The sequence below is a fragment of the Hoplias malabaricus genome, chromosome 9, assembly GCF_029633855.1.
Source record: "Hoplias malabaricus isolate fHopMal1 chromosome 9, fHopMal1.hap1, whole genome shotgun sequence".
NCBI lineage: Eukaryota > Metazoa > Chordata > Actinopteri > Characiformes > Erythrinidae > Hoplias > Hoplias malabaricus.
The window spans coordinates 27420600-27436255 of record NC_089808.1 but is presented as its reverse complement, the minus strand read 5'-3'; the positions used below and the strand labels follow the sequence as shown (position 1 = coordinate 27436255).

Genomic DNA, 15656 nt, shown 5'->3' with positions numbered 1-15656 from the left:
CCCACTTAGAGGCCAAAATGAATAAGAGGAGGATAATAACATGGAAGAGAGGTGCAAAGAAAGAATTCAGTGCTACACTTCCCTCACCATGACCATTAATTTTAAGAGCTGGCTTATCACCAGCTCTTTTACAGAACATTGTACATGACACTGCTCCGAGATGTATACAACAACTCTTTGGCACTGGCTGCAGTATATGATGCAAGTATTGGTTCAAAAGTAGTTGTTGAGCCTCAAAGAAACAAAAGCAAGTTTTACATGCTTGCATTCACACTGCTCACTTGACAACACTTAAGGCTAACAACAGAAGGCTTCAAAGTAATAGGGCCCAAGACCCTCTTTAAAATTTGATGTGGAACGTACACTTTTATTAAGAACATTTGCTTTTAGGATAAACTGAGGCCTAGTCTGCTTTCCTATTAACAGTCTGTCTGCAAAAGTAAGTTGGCTAGAATTGTCCATTCATATTACTTATCATTACTGTCTAATAAAAAAAAAAATTATATATATATATATTTTTTTTTTTTAAATCACTTTAGCACCAAATATATCCTTAAGATGTGAAAACTTCATTATGAATCAGCCAAAAGAAACGATTAAAAAGCCTCATGACATAACTTGTCACCTTCTATTAAATTATGGCTTAATGATAAGTGATTTTTATTTAGCCAGCAAAGAGAAATGTATTATATATTATAATATGCAACTACTTAACCTCATTATTAATTACATTCTTGTCCCCCAACATTATAGCTTATCCTAGATTTTCTGTTGCTTTCCTACAAAACTGAAAACATTTTTGCCCTAAGAATATGTGGACACACAAACACAGAAGAAGAACAGGATACTGCAATTCCCCAGGGAAAGTGAAAGGAAGGATGCAGAGGAAGAGACCCCCTCCAGAGAACTGGGGAATCCAGCTGCTTCTACTATCCCAGCATGGGTGCAGGTAGCTGTGTATGAGGTCCTTCCTTCGCCCCCTCCCAGGGGAGAACTCCCAAAATATGCTCCCCCCTTTCTAATTATCAGCAGGCCTAGAGGCCCACTCCAGATGTTGGAAAGGAGCACATTAAGTTCAGTATTATGAGAAGAAAAATACAAATTAAAAGTTTTAAAAGCTCTTTAAAGTGTAACAACATTATAGGGAACTAGTGGGATGGAGAGGGTGTATGCCTTTATCTCCTTCACCAGGTGCTGATATTACAAAAGCATTCTTACAAACTGTTTTCAACCACAGAATCAAAAGACAAAGATGATCATTAGTGATCAGATCATTCATTCCTGTCTAGATAAACAGAGAAATAAAATATGTGCAGAGCCTTCACAGTGAAAGGGAAGAGATTCCTGGAATGTCTGACAAATAAATGTAACATCATGACCTTCAAAAAACACCATGAAAATGATGATATCAATTGTTATTACCATTACTATTATTATTAATATATAGACTAGATTTAGAAGGAACATGGTGAAAATCAATACAGAAAATACATTTATAATCATCTACTAGGTATATTGTAATTTAAAGGTTACATTAATAACAGCCTATGCAATACTGGTCCAAATATTGTACAGTAATATCTATATTTTTATGGCACACAAAAAGCATGGCATTATTTGTAATGGCATTAATCATGACAGCATACTGTTTAATTGCCCACCTCTAGTGCAAATTATTTTAGAAACTCTTCTAATGAGTGATATGCTTTTAGACAGTTGCACATGAACATATGAGGTCATAAACATTCTTGCATTTTCTTATTTACACAATTAACATTGGTTTGTTTAATTTTAAAATAATAAATATTACCAAAAAATGTCACAACAGGATTTTGGCATCATGGAATTTATGCTGCTTATGAACCCAGGGACGGGTCCCAAAGCAGTAGCTTGAGTTTTGCTCATATGTGCAGAAAGAGGAAAGGCTGTACTGCCGTTTCATACTATTTTTTCACTTTATAGTAATTTGGTACACTGTTATTAATACACACAAGGGGGGCCTCTGAGGGAAAATGCCTGAATACCTCTGAGGTAGGTTGGCATACAGCCCCTTAAGCACTGGGCTGTAAAGTAGTGGAATGGTGTTCTCTGGAGTGATGAATCAACATATCTATGTGATGAGTTGGATTTTGTGATCCAGAATTAATCACCCAATATTTACCTGACCTCAATTCAGTTTAAGTCTGAAAGAAATGAAGTCCACACAGCAATGGTCACATAACCTAGTTTACAGCCTTCTTGGAAGAGCAGAGGTTGTTACTGCAGCAGTCAAACTCTCTACGGATACCCTCGATTTCAAGAGAAACATGGGCCAAGCAAATGGCCACACAGAGTGACTCAGATGAACTCACCATATATTTTTTGTGCCTAATACAAATGCTAGTAGACAGGCTACTTAACTGCCCATCACTTAAAAATTATTGAGAAGTTTGGATGAATAAACACAGACTCACCATCTCTTCCTTTTCTGTCCAGTGTATTTTTGATCATATTTACTGCACAGTAGAGAAATCCATCCATGAAAGTGGAAGCATCTATTGGATAACTACTCTCACCCACCATCTCCAGCTTTGCAAATTCTGACAAAGAGAGAAAGAGGGAGACAAAGAAAGAATGCACTGATTAGGAAACAATCCATTAAAGTGTTGGGTGTTGAAGCCCTGTTTGTGCAGTATACAGGACAATCCCATTTATAAACGAGCCATTTCTGAGCATGTTCATTATTCTCCCCGTCCCTGTATAGAGAACACCGGCAAAAAAAACAATTACAAAGTCAGTTTGAGGGAGACAGGTATGGCCCAGAAGTTTCCAGAAAACCAGCTAACATCTTACGGGTGTTCAGATTTCAGATTTTTTTTCCCCCACCTTCTTTTACACTACAAATGTAATGTACATTTACATTACATTAAAAATGTAAATATTTTTTTGCCCTTTTGCAAGGTTACTCGCCAAAAAGGAGCCTTGCAAAACTTTTTAACACATAAAAAACTTAAAAAGGTGAAAATTGGAAACCTCCCCATTTCTCATATCCTATTCATTTACCCCTTCCTCTCCACCCTCCTCTCACATTCCTCGCTTTTAACATCTTTTCAGTGTTGAACCTTATCGGTTTTGGATTCAATTAGCTGCTATGCGCGGGTTCAATTTTCTTCGGGAGGGCCAGCAATACCTGAGAGATTTTATCAAGCACCTCCAGCCCCTTTTCATGGCGCAAGTTCAAATATCTTTAATTGAAAACCCTTTTTAATTGAAGGATCACTCCATCCTTCCATCTCACCCCTCCAGCCTCCAAATTCTCCCTCTCTTCATTAAAAAGAGGGGGATTATAAAAAATAATGAGGTACCAAGACTGGAACTCTAATTTAAATAAGCATATTCAAATATGCTCATGAATATGCAGCTTTTTAAAGGTGAAAATCAATACAAGAAGATATTGAACACAATTTGACGTGTTTATAAAAATGTTTTTAGCAACAGTGGAATGAGGGATAATGATGCACCTTCAAATATATAAATAAATAAATCCTCATCAGGACATCATACGTGCCTTAGTAAAACTGAAGCTGTTATTTTCAAGTCAACTCTGGCATGAGCCAGATCCAGAATGAAAAAAAATATCTTTATGTAATTGTTGTTATATCAAATAACCTCTTACGTTATCCAATAAACAGAAGAAACAACCATATAGAACATGAAGATTAATGTGCTGTTAGCACTGCAGCTCACTCAAAGAAGCCTCTGTTACAAATGTGCAGTGGCTAAATACTGTAGGACATTTAGAGGCCCCAACTGTTACTTACAATACATTTTAGTATTGCAGGCAAGGTCTACATGGAGATACACACACGCAGCAATTAATGAGGCCTCAGTTCCATATGGACACAATGGTGGTCCTTGTGTCACCCCTGTGCTGTTCCACTGTTAGAGAGGTTATCACAATGTTGACAGAGTAGTGGAAAACATTTGGGGCTGAGTTTGGTGAGGTTGGACTAATTGGGTGAGCTGGCACATTTCCTGAAGAGGCCTCAAATGAGCAGCACAGGAACAGCTCAATCCAATCAAGTTCACGGGCGCGTACACACACACAGGCACACATACACAGAGACACACACACACACACACGCGCTAATTAGAGATACTTTCAGAAGAAATGATCTCTCGAGAAGAGGATGTGTGTGGAGAATAGGGGCTGGGGGTGCCTCTGTCATCTTGTGACAAAAGCCAGTCACCATGACAACCAGGTGACCCTAAACAGCAATTAGAACAATTAACAGTAAAAGAAATGACCAATCAATGCAGATGCTGTGAATAAATTATTCCATTCTGTGTCCCGCCGAAACCCAGACTTGTTCACAAACTTGTCACAGTCATCCCATAGAACATTAATCACATTATGCCCTAGTAGCAAAAAATAAAGCTAATTGTACAAATGTAGGCCTTGAGTTTAAGGCCTTAAGTGAACACAGGAAACATGATGTGGTTGGTCTGGTACATTGGTAACAACATTGGCTCGCATGTGAGAGACCTGGGTCTGGGCAAACAGTCTGTACTATACCAATAAGTGTCATTGAGTAAGACTCCTAAACACTGCATTGGCCTACCTGTAATACCAATAACCTTGTAAGTCGCTTTGGATAAGAGTGTCTGCCAAAATGCCATAAATTCAAATGTAATGTATACCATATTAGGCAACTACAGAAACCTAAAATGGCGTTCATGATTTAAATTCAATACACTAGAAAATTCAGAGAATGTTTCCTTGCCATTTGTTAGTTCTCCAGTCTGTTTGCACATTGGAAAATGGTCTGGTGTTTGAAAGCAGCCCTGGCTCAATAATGGCAAAGAAAATAAGTGTCCAGGTCCAGGCTCTCTCCCTCCATTGCTTGCTCAGGCATGGCCATGAGACGGCATCTGGAGGCATTTGGATATTAGAGAGACCTTTGAACACTGAAAAGCATTAAGAGAGATGATGTTGCTCTATTACTTTTTCATCATTGGGCAATATTGACTTATTTTTTGCTATTACCATCACATTATGCTAATTGCACAATAAACGCTTCCTGAGTGGGCTACAAAACTAAACAGCTACAAATGACTTTCTGTGGTAAATAAATAAATTACAAACGTACAGAAAAATTAATCTCCCACCACAAATAAGCTATGAACAGATTCTTACTAAATATACTGTTTCACTTTATAAGATACAGAGCTTTGAAATGAACAAAAACAACAGAAGGGAGTTTGTTTCACTGTGAGACCATAGTACTCCAAAACTGTCCATGTTGCCTTTAAATGCTTTGTGGCTAGAGGCTAGAAACAACAAGTTATAACTTGTAGCATACACACCTGAGAGCTGGTTGTGATAGAGGAACTCCATCTGTAGCCTCTGTCCTCCTTTCTGTGCCAGCAGATAAGGAGTGGAGTAAACAGGGTCTCCTGTAGCACACATCACATCTGCCCCACTAAACACCAAGGCCATGGTCACCAGCACATCAGACTGGAGAACAACTGAGCAGAGAGTCTACACACCAAAGAGCGAGTGAGAGAGAGAGATTATTTTGCATCCTAAATAACATTCAATCAGTTAATCAAATCAATAACTAGTGTCTCCACAGTAAAATAGATATTGCAACCAAAAGTACACAAACATCTTTTAAAACTTGTAAAAACTCTTCCTGTTACAAAACATACTTTGTAGAACTAAATAAAAGAAGATAAATTCTTTATGTGCTGTTTTACCAGCCTTTATATCCATGCCAAAATCTCTCACTGTCTTTACTCACATTTTTATTTGTATATTAAAGGTCTCATACCCGATTAAAGTTAATGGGTTTTTCCCAGTGTAGTACTGACCAGGTATCTCTTCTAGTGGTGCTAGGTAAAATGTTCAGGAATTCAGCTAAAACCATATTGCAAACTTGCAAGAGACCAAATATCTTGTCACGGATACCAAAGTAATAGTTTAGAATAGTATTTGAAAGGAAACAGGGCATCCACAGGAAGAATGCAGGCAGTCCAATTAAAATGTGATGGGAATGGAGGCAGTCAATAAACAGAAGAGTGCAGATGGCTCCAGACGCAGACAGAGAGAGAGCGGCTGTAATGCTTCCTAACACTGCCTTTCATGTGAAAAGCTGCAGCTTGCGTACCCTATCGATTCACCTCAAACAGGCCTAATCTGAAGGAGAACAAGGACTTCCAGACAACCACCCCACCCCAACACACACACACTTACAAACACTTTATATAACAACACAGATTAAGGGTTACCAACCAGTCGATTTTTAAAATGGGTTCCAATTTACCCTCAAAATAATAATATCACAAACACAGAAACACTTATAAAAACGAAGTTTTCAAACTTCTTACTCATACTGTTCCCTTTCTAGATAGCACAAAGCAATTTTTTTCTTTTCTTTACAAACTCCAAAGCCACCACTTAAACAATCAGCTAGTACTGGGATTTCTTCTTTAAAATGTACCATGGTTTAAAATGAACTACTTATAACAATATCATTTCACTTAAAAATATGTTGTCCTGACCTATTATATACAGATAGTAGTACAATTAGATTTCTCCCTTCATACAGTAATTAGTCAAACCAGAAAATTTATTTGAATTTTGGTCTGATGAAATATGAGAAAACACATTTCACAGATTACACTGGAAGAGCCAACAACTAAATATAAAAATCACAATTTATCATTATCTTTTAACTTCACAATAGCTTTCAATGTTTTGGAAATTTCAGTATTACCTTTAGTATAGATTTCAGATATTTTTCAAAAGCTCAAACCTTCAGTTAGTACAATCCAGGTAAACCCAAACACATTCAGTGACACTGAGCTCTGGGGCACACAATTTTTTCTAAATCTGCTTTACACTTTTTTTGTTGCATAATTGGATTTTCTTCTTGGTAAAGTTTTATTGACTAATAACATCCTTTCAGATTTATACTTTCAAGTTGTCCTCTTACAATTGTGGGCAATCGTACTTCTCTCTGATTATTCACATTCAGAAGCTAAGCATTTTTTAAGGTGGAACAGTGTGTTTGAGGGGAAAAAACTATTGTTGTTTGTAGACCATTTTAACTTGTCTGTAAGTTTTATTCACTGTTCTCACACAGAGAAAGACTAGGCAGTTTTACAGACATTTGGGCTTCATAAACACATCAGACTGGTTTCCAGCATACAAATAGACTGGAAAGTTACCAAATGGTAAGAAAACATCTTCTGAATCTTTTAAAAAGTGTTATTTGATTATAATCATGACCTTTTTAATTCCCATTACATGTATAACCTCCTTAAGGGACACTGCTATAATAGAAATACCTTGTACTAAGAAAATAATAGTAACTAGAAATAAACAAATATTAAGTGTGGTCTCTGACTGAAAAAATCTTTATTATTAAGACAAACAAACTACAGACTCATGATACAATACTGCTTGATATTAAACTCAACAAGTTTCATACCTCAACTCATACATTTTCAAAGACTCAACCTACAAACAGCATATATTCATATCTCACCTCTATGTGCCTAAAGTACTTTGTTCTTTTATCTTTCTTCCATTTGCTCTCTTTTTTTTCTCACACGGGCACATTTCCCATTTTCACACAACTGTCTACAGCAGCATCCCAGAAACTTCTGTACTGCTCTCATCTTACACACTTGTCACACACACACATAATCCGCTTTTCCTTGCTGAGTTTTTCTCCCTCACCACAACTCTCTCACTTTTTCCCTTTCTCTCTCCCCTTACCGTCATCTCTGTCTCTCTCTCTCTCTCTCTGTGTCTCTGTCTCGCTCTCTCTCTCTCAGATCAGACACTACTTACGATAGAGGGAGATAGACAGTGCTGAAAATAAAGAAAAAAATATTCTTCAAGACAGATTAGTTACCCAGACACACTCAGTACAGCCAACGCACATATGCCCAATGACATACAATGTATACAATCTCTATGAATCCCTATAGACCCAACATGGATGGCACAGTAGCATAACAGGGGGTGTTATAGCCACACAGCTCCAGAATTTCTGGGGTTGTGTGTTTGAACTCTGCCTTGGGTCACTCACTGTGTATTCTACCCATGTCTGAGAATTTCCTCCCATAGTCCAAAAAACTGATGGGTTTATTGTTGCCTTGCCTCCAATGATTCGGGGTAGAAATAAATTATTAAATGCATCCAACATAGATTAGTTTGGCCTGTAAATGCAACTGTAGGTCTACCCTGACTGACTGTGTTTGCTGGTGCAGGTAGGTATCATTCTTGTATTAAAAGCCACCTGTTTTACTCTATGCAATGTACAAAATACTTAGACCATAGTATCAGACACTTGAATAAATTAAACTAGGTCTCAGAAGAAACACACAGAACATGCCTCAGCTCTTATACATTTGGAAAACTGAGTCATTTCAAAGGACTTCTGCTGAAATATCTTCAACAGAAAGCATCAGCTAACTGGCCTTGGATACTAAAATGAGCCATTCTATTCTATAAATAGATTAATTACAACCTCAAGGCCAAACTGAGGATGACATCACACTACAACTTAGCTTTTAAGAAACAATACTTTAATCACATTCTGCAATTTGACAAAAATTAAGCTTGGTCTGACATGCTGTCACTGTGTTTGTTTCCACATAGGAATAGAAATAAATTTACAGGGAAAAAAAGCCCTGTTTAACAATTTACTACCAGTTATTTTCCAGACAGGCTTCTTCTGAGTTAGAGGACTGTGTTTACTGGCAACAATGATGTGTGTGATGACAGCCTGTACTTTGATAAAAAAGGAGTGTAAAGTGCTGATTACTTGGCACCCTTGTTTACATGAGAATATTTGGAGCTAGATTTTACAAAGTCTGTACCAACCAGTTACCATGGTAACATGGATTTAACACCTGCGCTACCAGGTAAGCTAGGACAGCAACTCATGCACACAAAAACACAACATCTATCAATCTATCTATTTCTCGATCTCTCACACACACAAAAAAATAAATGGCAGCACTAATGGGCCATTTAACAAGGCAGGGGAAAATAACACGATGTCAAAGGCTGCCACAAAATCTACAGAGTACAAATGGAAAACACTGACATACACCTACACACACACACACACACATGCATGCATGCATTAAAAAAATAAAAAATTAAAAAAATACCCGGTTTAGCTCCTCTTGGCTGTGGAGTCCCTCTAGAATTCTTCTGTACTTCCTTTCTCTGTACTTTCTGCGGTGAAAAGTAGCTCGCTGTTCAGGTGTTGCCCCCATGTGAAGCCCTTCCTCCGGCGGAAGGTTGGCTGCCCAGAACCGGTTAGCATTCTCATTTCCAACTGCTAAAAAAAGCTGCAGGGAGAAAAAGATTTTAAAACACATACACTGTACATTAACTGTCTGGTTAAGAGGCAAAAAAGAAAAGCAGTAGTTACCTCCACAAGTTCATTGGTCCAGATGCTACTGTCCAGCTTCAAACTCCTGACTTGAGAGATACCACAGCCCAGAAAGCGGTGCTGACCTGAAGGCAGAATTCACAAGCATTTCACTGTATATTTGGTGACAAAAAGGTCACTTTGCCCACATCTCTACCTTTTATTTTTTCTTTAAGACTGCAGTAGGAGATTTTTTCTTTAAAAAATAGTAATCAGTAAAATAAGTCATGTGATGGCCTAACTAAAAAGACTGCTTTTCTATATAGGCTAGACTGTAAAAAAATGAACAAAATGAATAGATGGTGCCCTGCGATGTACTGGCACTCCCTCCAGGGTGTGATCCCACCGTGGCCATAAACTGGATAAACAGTTACAGACAATGAATGAATGAAAATGAATGGGTGACTAGAGCTGCTCTGATCAATCCCTGCCTGCACCTCCCCAAACATGTGCAGTGCACTACATATATAATGCACTCCACAAAAAATAATAGTAATTTTACTTCACACTGACAGTGCATTAAATGTTAGAAAATAATGGAAATGGTTTTGATATTCAAGTACAATGCACTTTAGGATTAAGATCATTATGATCCATGTAATGCCAGGGCTTTCAAGACAGTAGTGGGTGCTGTGTAAGATTGCCTTCATTTTCAATAGACAAAAACAACAAAAGTCAATTTTAAAGTGTTATTTGCATGGTATTTATTTTTATAGCAAAGCACTTTTGTTCACGATGACTGACTTTATTAAGTGCATTAACACAAGCTTAAATAATATTAAATAAATTGCATCTGAACCATGATGTGACATTTTTTTTATTAGTGGACAGCCATAAAATTTAACTGTATTGAAGAAAACAATATGAACAAATAACTTGCATAATTTATATTTGTATATTAACTGTGAAGTGTTAACAGAACCCCTCTCTAAAAAAAATATAAAAATATTAATTGGTCAGGATGAGTGAGATCCTGATAAAAAAAGTATCATCTAATGATCAGATTAATTATGATACAATTAATCATTGTTCATTACTCACTGGCATTTACTGTGTGTTCTAACAGTAAGCAAGTGTTATGCAGACAAATGTATCTCAGTCTGGGTTACCATGGTCATGTTTGACATCCATCTCATGAGCAATTCCAGCTGTTCTATATTAAATCCCCCAAATTAGTTGTACATTTGCTTTTTAAAATATCAATAATTCTCCTTTGATCCAAAAATCTGAAAGTATAAAGGGCTGGAAATGTACAGAAACCCAGCCAGCACACACAGTGTCAGCTTCAGTTGGAACTCATTATCACACTAATCCCATCCATTCCTAGCCCGTATTTCTCACAGTCACAGCTCTAATTGCAAATGAAAGGCATGAAAAAGGCATTAATTGCTAATGAATCATGAGTAATTAATTGTGTTTGTTGGTCTCAGTGTTTGTTTAGCTGAACTTGAGGCGTCATCGCTGTTGTATATGAAAAAAAACAGATGAATTAAACATTGAGAGGAACACATATGAATATGGATTAAGCAATCCTCTCATGTAATTAGTGGTAATGCAGAACTCACTCTCCATCAAAGATTGCTATAGCTGTCCAAAACCTGATGTGGCTGAGGAGTGTTGGTGTGTTGTAAGTTTGGCATTGATTTGGCTCAAGCGCTTCCATAAACAATGCTGGGCTATTTTCCACTCACACCAGAGAAATGGTATTTAACATCTTAATGGGAAATGAATGGCAAACATGTAATGAAAAACAATACGAGGCCTTGTGGCCTTACAAAACTCATTTAATTTTTTACAAAATTCCATTAGATTTTTTTCCCAATCTTGTTTTTTTATGTTTATTTGTTTATTATTATTATTATTATTATTATTATTATTATCATTATTATTATTATCATTATTATTATTGCCATTCCAATTTTTATGTTTTCAACTGTTTTTTTCCCTTTTGAGGTAATAAATACAACGGGGAAAAAAAAAAAAGTTTAACAATGACTGCTATAAAAGCAAAAATGGATATAAATGACAGTTAAAAATTTTAATTTGAAAATGTTCAGGGTGCATATTTCATAACTATAAAGAGTTATTTTTCAATGCAAAAACCTGAAGCCCACCTTGGTTCAGACTGAAAGACACAGACAACAGGCAAGAAAATGTAAACATATGTACGGAAGACGAGTGGGTGTCCGAGTGAGGCTAACAAAGTGATATCCTTACCAGAATATCACTTCCCAGCATACGGCTTGTAAATATCCCATCGCTTGCAAAAATCTCATAGACAACATCTTTAAATATTTAGTGAGGGTGGCACGGTGGTGCAGCAGGTAGTGTCGCAGTCACACAGCTCCAGGGACCTGGAGGTTGTGGGTTGGATTCCCGCTCCGGGTGACTGTCTGTGAGGAGTGTGGTTTGTTCTCCCCGTGTCCGGGTGCTCCGGTTTCCTCCCATGGTCCAAAAAACACACGTTGGTAGGTGGATTGGCGACTCAAAAGTGTCCGTAGGTGTGTGTGTGTGAGTGACTGTGAGTGTGTGTTGCCCTGTGAAGGACTGGTGCCCCCTCCAGGGTGAATTCCCACCTTGAGCCCAATGATTCCGGGTAGACTCTGGACCCACCGTGACCCTGAACTGGATAAGTGCTTACAGATAACGAATGAATGAATATTTAGTAAGATTTATTACTAATTTCTGCAATTGCATTTGTGTTCTACATATTGTGGAAATCATAGGGCCCAAATTACCGAGCAGCACTAATTTTGAACAATGAAAACAACAGGCCCCAATACTGTTCTGCCCTGTCTAAACAGCCATGTTCAGAACACCTGGCGTCTGTCCATTTAAATGCTTTAAAAGCTCAGTTCAGCACAAGAGTCAAGCTGTGAGGAACAAAAACCCGAAACCATTTTTCTTTTCTTTTCTTTTCTTTTTTTTTTAAACCTTTTTCTCCATCTCTTTCTACTCCACCCTAATGTATGCCATATTTAATCAATATACACATTTCTCTGTGCTTGTTTTAATCCTTTTAACCTAGTCTTTGTGCTCTCTCATAAACACAGGTCCAGATACAGAGATGACGAGGCTGGACAATTATAAATCGTCTGCAGCATGAAATCCGAATGATTCATTTATTCCATGTTTCAGGACACACAAAAAAACACTGGGTTGTTTTACTTTACAAACTGTGAGTTGGTATGCACTCCAGATACACAAATAAAAGTTTTTCAAAATATGCTCCATTTAAATATATATTTAAACTCAACTAAAATAAACAGGGGGCGGCACGGTGGCGCAGCAGGTAGTGTCGCAGTCACACAGCTCCAGGGGCCTGGAGGTTGTGGGTTCGATTCCCGCTCCGGGTGACTGTCTGTGAGGAGTTGGTGTGTTCTCCCCGTGTCCGCGTGGGTTTCCTCCAGGTGCTCCGGTTTCCTCCCACAGTCCAAAAACACACGTTGCAGGTGGATTGGCGACTCAAAAGTGTCCGTAGGTGTGAGTGTGTGAGTGAATGTGTGTGTGTCTGTGTTGCCCTGTGAAGGACTGGCGTCCCCTCCAGGGTGTATTCCCGCCTTGCGCCCAATGATTCCAGGTAGGCTCTGGACCCCCCGCGACCCTAAATTGGATAAGCGGTTACAGATAATGAATGAATGAATGAATAAAATAAACAGTAATTTCTCTCAACACAAGTGTGCATTACAACTGTTTTCCAGCTAAAGACAGCTAAGGACATCTTTTAACAGTCTCAGTAAAAATCTGGTCAAGAAAGAAAAGGTCTATATTAAGTGTTCCTATGGTAACAGGATTTTCCACCAGGAGAATGTCCATTATCTCAGTGTTTGGTGTAGAGAGCTTATTGCAGTTAGAGCAGCAGAGTCAGGAACACCTGAATATCTATCAAAAAGGTGTGTCACAAGATGTGTAAAATGTTTGAAATACTAGCTTTTAGTGGCGTCTTCCCTCACAGCATAAATCTTTTATTCCCAAGACAGACGTAGATAAGCAGCAAACTCATTATAATCCCCTCTTTGCACTACAATTGAAATACACAATGCATTCCCCTTATTCTCTTAATGCCATTTTACCTCTCCCCCTTGACAAACAATATGCACTCGTCTAATCATTAGCTTCTCATTAGATTTCCACTCTCCTCTTCTTACTATTGTGGTCTTTATCGTTATTATCACTGATGGAGTCATAGGTGATTAATCTACTATACATTCAGCCCATGCAGCAATATCTGCACTGAGTGCTTGCTCACACAGTGACATCCTCCGGTTCTTCTGCCCCGTTAATATAAGTCTTAGGTGAACCAATTATATGAACTAAGTACAGGTCCAATGTGCCTAGAACTCATTTGGATTTAAATAAATGAAAATCTAAGATGCAATACATTAGATCGATTCTAGTGAAAATGTGCTCCTAAGTTTATGCAACAGTTACACCTTAAAAAGAACAGTGTGGAGGTTCATCTTTAGAAGTTTTCAAATAGCAATTTAATCCAGATTTTTAAAAAATATATCATAAATCAAAATTGTAAATCAGTGTGGCAGAAGAAGCAGGTAAAACTAGTTTTAGAAGAGTGGATTTACAATTTCTGTATGAGAGGACATGGTCCAGGACACAAAAGTGTTTTACTACAGTCCCGGTCACGGTTGGAAACCCATCAAGGTTTTCTCTTAGCTAAAAGAGATATCTGTGTAAATTGTAATCCCTATTAACAATTTCTCTTCAGTAGGGCAAAACCTTACCTTAAGATTAAAACTTAAGGTGTTTAAATGCTACCTGAACCTAATTCCCTGGACTTACAAATGGAGATTCATAAAGTGATCGTAAAAAACAATATTTAGGAAGTAACAATGATTACTGTGAAAATTTAAGCTCTGAGCTGTTATACTAGTGCTTGCACAGCAACTTTAGTTTTGTGGTGTTATAAAGAGCTGCTGTACTTTGAGGCTGTATGTGGGAGTAGAAGGATGTGTGTGTTATGTGTGGTGTGTGTGTGTGTGTACCTGCACACGTTTTACAGATGACCACTCCAAGGTTGATGGAGGCCCACTCAGGGTCTGGAGCTCCACAGTCAGCACAGTTCCTATTTGAATGGTTGAACCAAACCTTCTCAGCCACCTCATAATTGGACAACGTCTCCACAATCGATTCCTGCACGGCCTCCATCCACTCCTCACGCTCTCGCTCTGACTCCGCTGTGAAACTGACAATTGATCTTTTTTAAAACCTCACCACTGATTTGATTTTATAGGCCAATTAAAGACATGAAGGTGAGAGGGGGAGACTGTGGGGATGAGGGTGAGGAGGGGAGAACGGAAAAAAACAGGAGAAAGTTAAAGAGAAAACAAAAAGAACAAGCAAGTATGGAAGAGACAAAGAATAACAAAAGAAGAAATGAAATGGAATTGAAAGAAAATAAGAAACAGAAAAGGAGAGAACGAGTGAAAACAAAGAGAAAAATTAATAGACACATAGATAGAACAAGTCAGATAAAAGTTTAGGTCAAAGCCAACACAGTATCCATCTATCTATATATGGGGCGATATGGCCCTATAATAATATCATGATATTTCAGGGTATTATGGCAATAACGATATTCTTGGCGATATGAAAAAAACACTGAAATTAATTTTATTCATTTCAAAAACACATTATTGCATTAAAACAGATGTTATATTAATATTAACTATATTAAATTAATAATATACTTCTTATTCAAATTATATTTCATTACATTTTATTTTAATACAACACCAACAATTTCAATTATTCAGAAGAAACATTTGCTTATGTTGTAAACAACCGTAACTTACCAAGATTCTGACATAGTATAAAAAATATGTAGAATATTAATATTTTATTTCCAAACGACCTCCACACAACTGAAGTCACTCCTATTTGGATGAATGCAAAGCAAATTTCCACCGTACCTGTCACTGTGCCTAAATGACGTAATGAATGTGCACCATATTATGTGTAACTGCAATGATGCAGCAGCACAGTGGTGCAGCAGCTAGTGTCGCAGTCACACAGCTCCAGGTACCTGGAGGTTGTGGGTTCGAGTCTCGCTCCGGGTGACTGTCTGTGAGGAGTTTGGTGTGTTCTCCCTGTGTCTGCATGGGTTTCTTCCGGGTGCTCCGGTTTCCTCCCATGGTCCAAAAACACACGTTGGTAGGTGGATAGGCGACTCAAAAGTGTTCGTAGGTGTGAGTGAATGTGTGA

At 37.8% G+C, this 15656-nt stretch overlaps 1 protein-coding gene across 2 annotated transcripts in view; it reads right to left on the bottom strand.

The window, feature by feature from the left end:
* Positions 1-15656, bottom strand: part of arap2 (ArfGAP with RhoGAP domain, ankyrin repeat and PH domain 2) — a 94670-nt gene that overhangs the window by 37132 nt on the left and 41882 nt on the right. For both annotated transcript variants that reach the window (XM_066681168.1, XM_066681167.1), the window contains exons 11-15: positions 14438-14637; positions 9438-9523; positions 9172-9354; positions 5347-5521; positions 2454-2579 (exon numbers count right to left, since the gene is read on the bottom strand). In XM_066681168.1, the coding sequence (XP_066537265.1) occupies positions 2454-2579; positions 5347-5521; positions 9172-9354; positions 9438-9523; positions 14438-14637 (770 nt within the window). The remainder of the gene's footprint in view (positions 1-2453; positions 2580-5346; positions 5522-9171; positions 9355-9437; positions 9524-14437; positions 14638-15656) is intronic.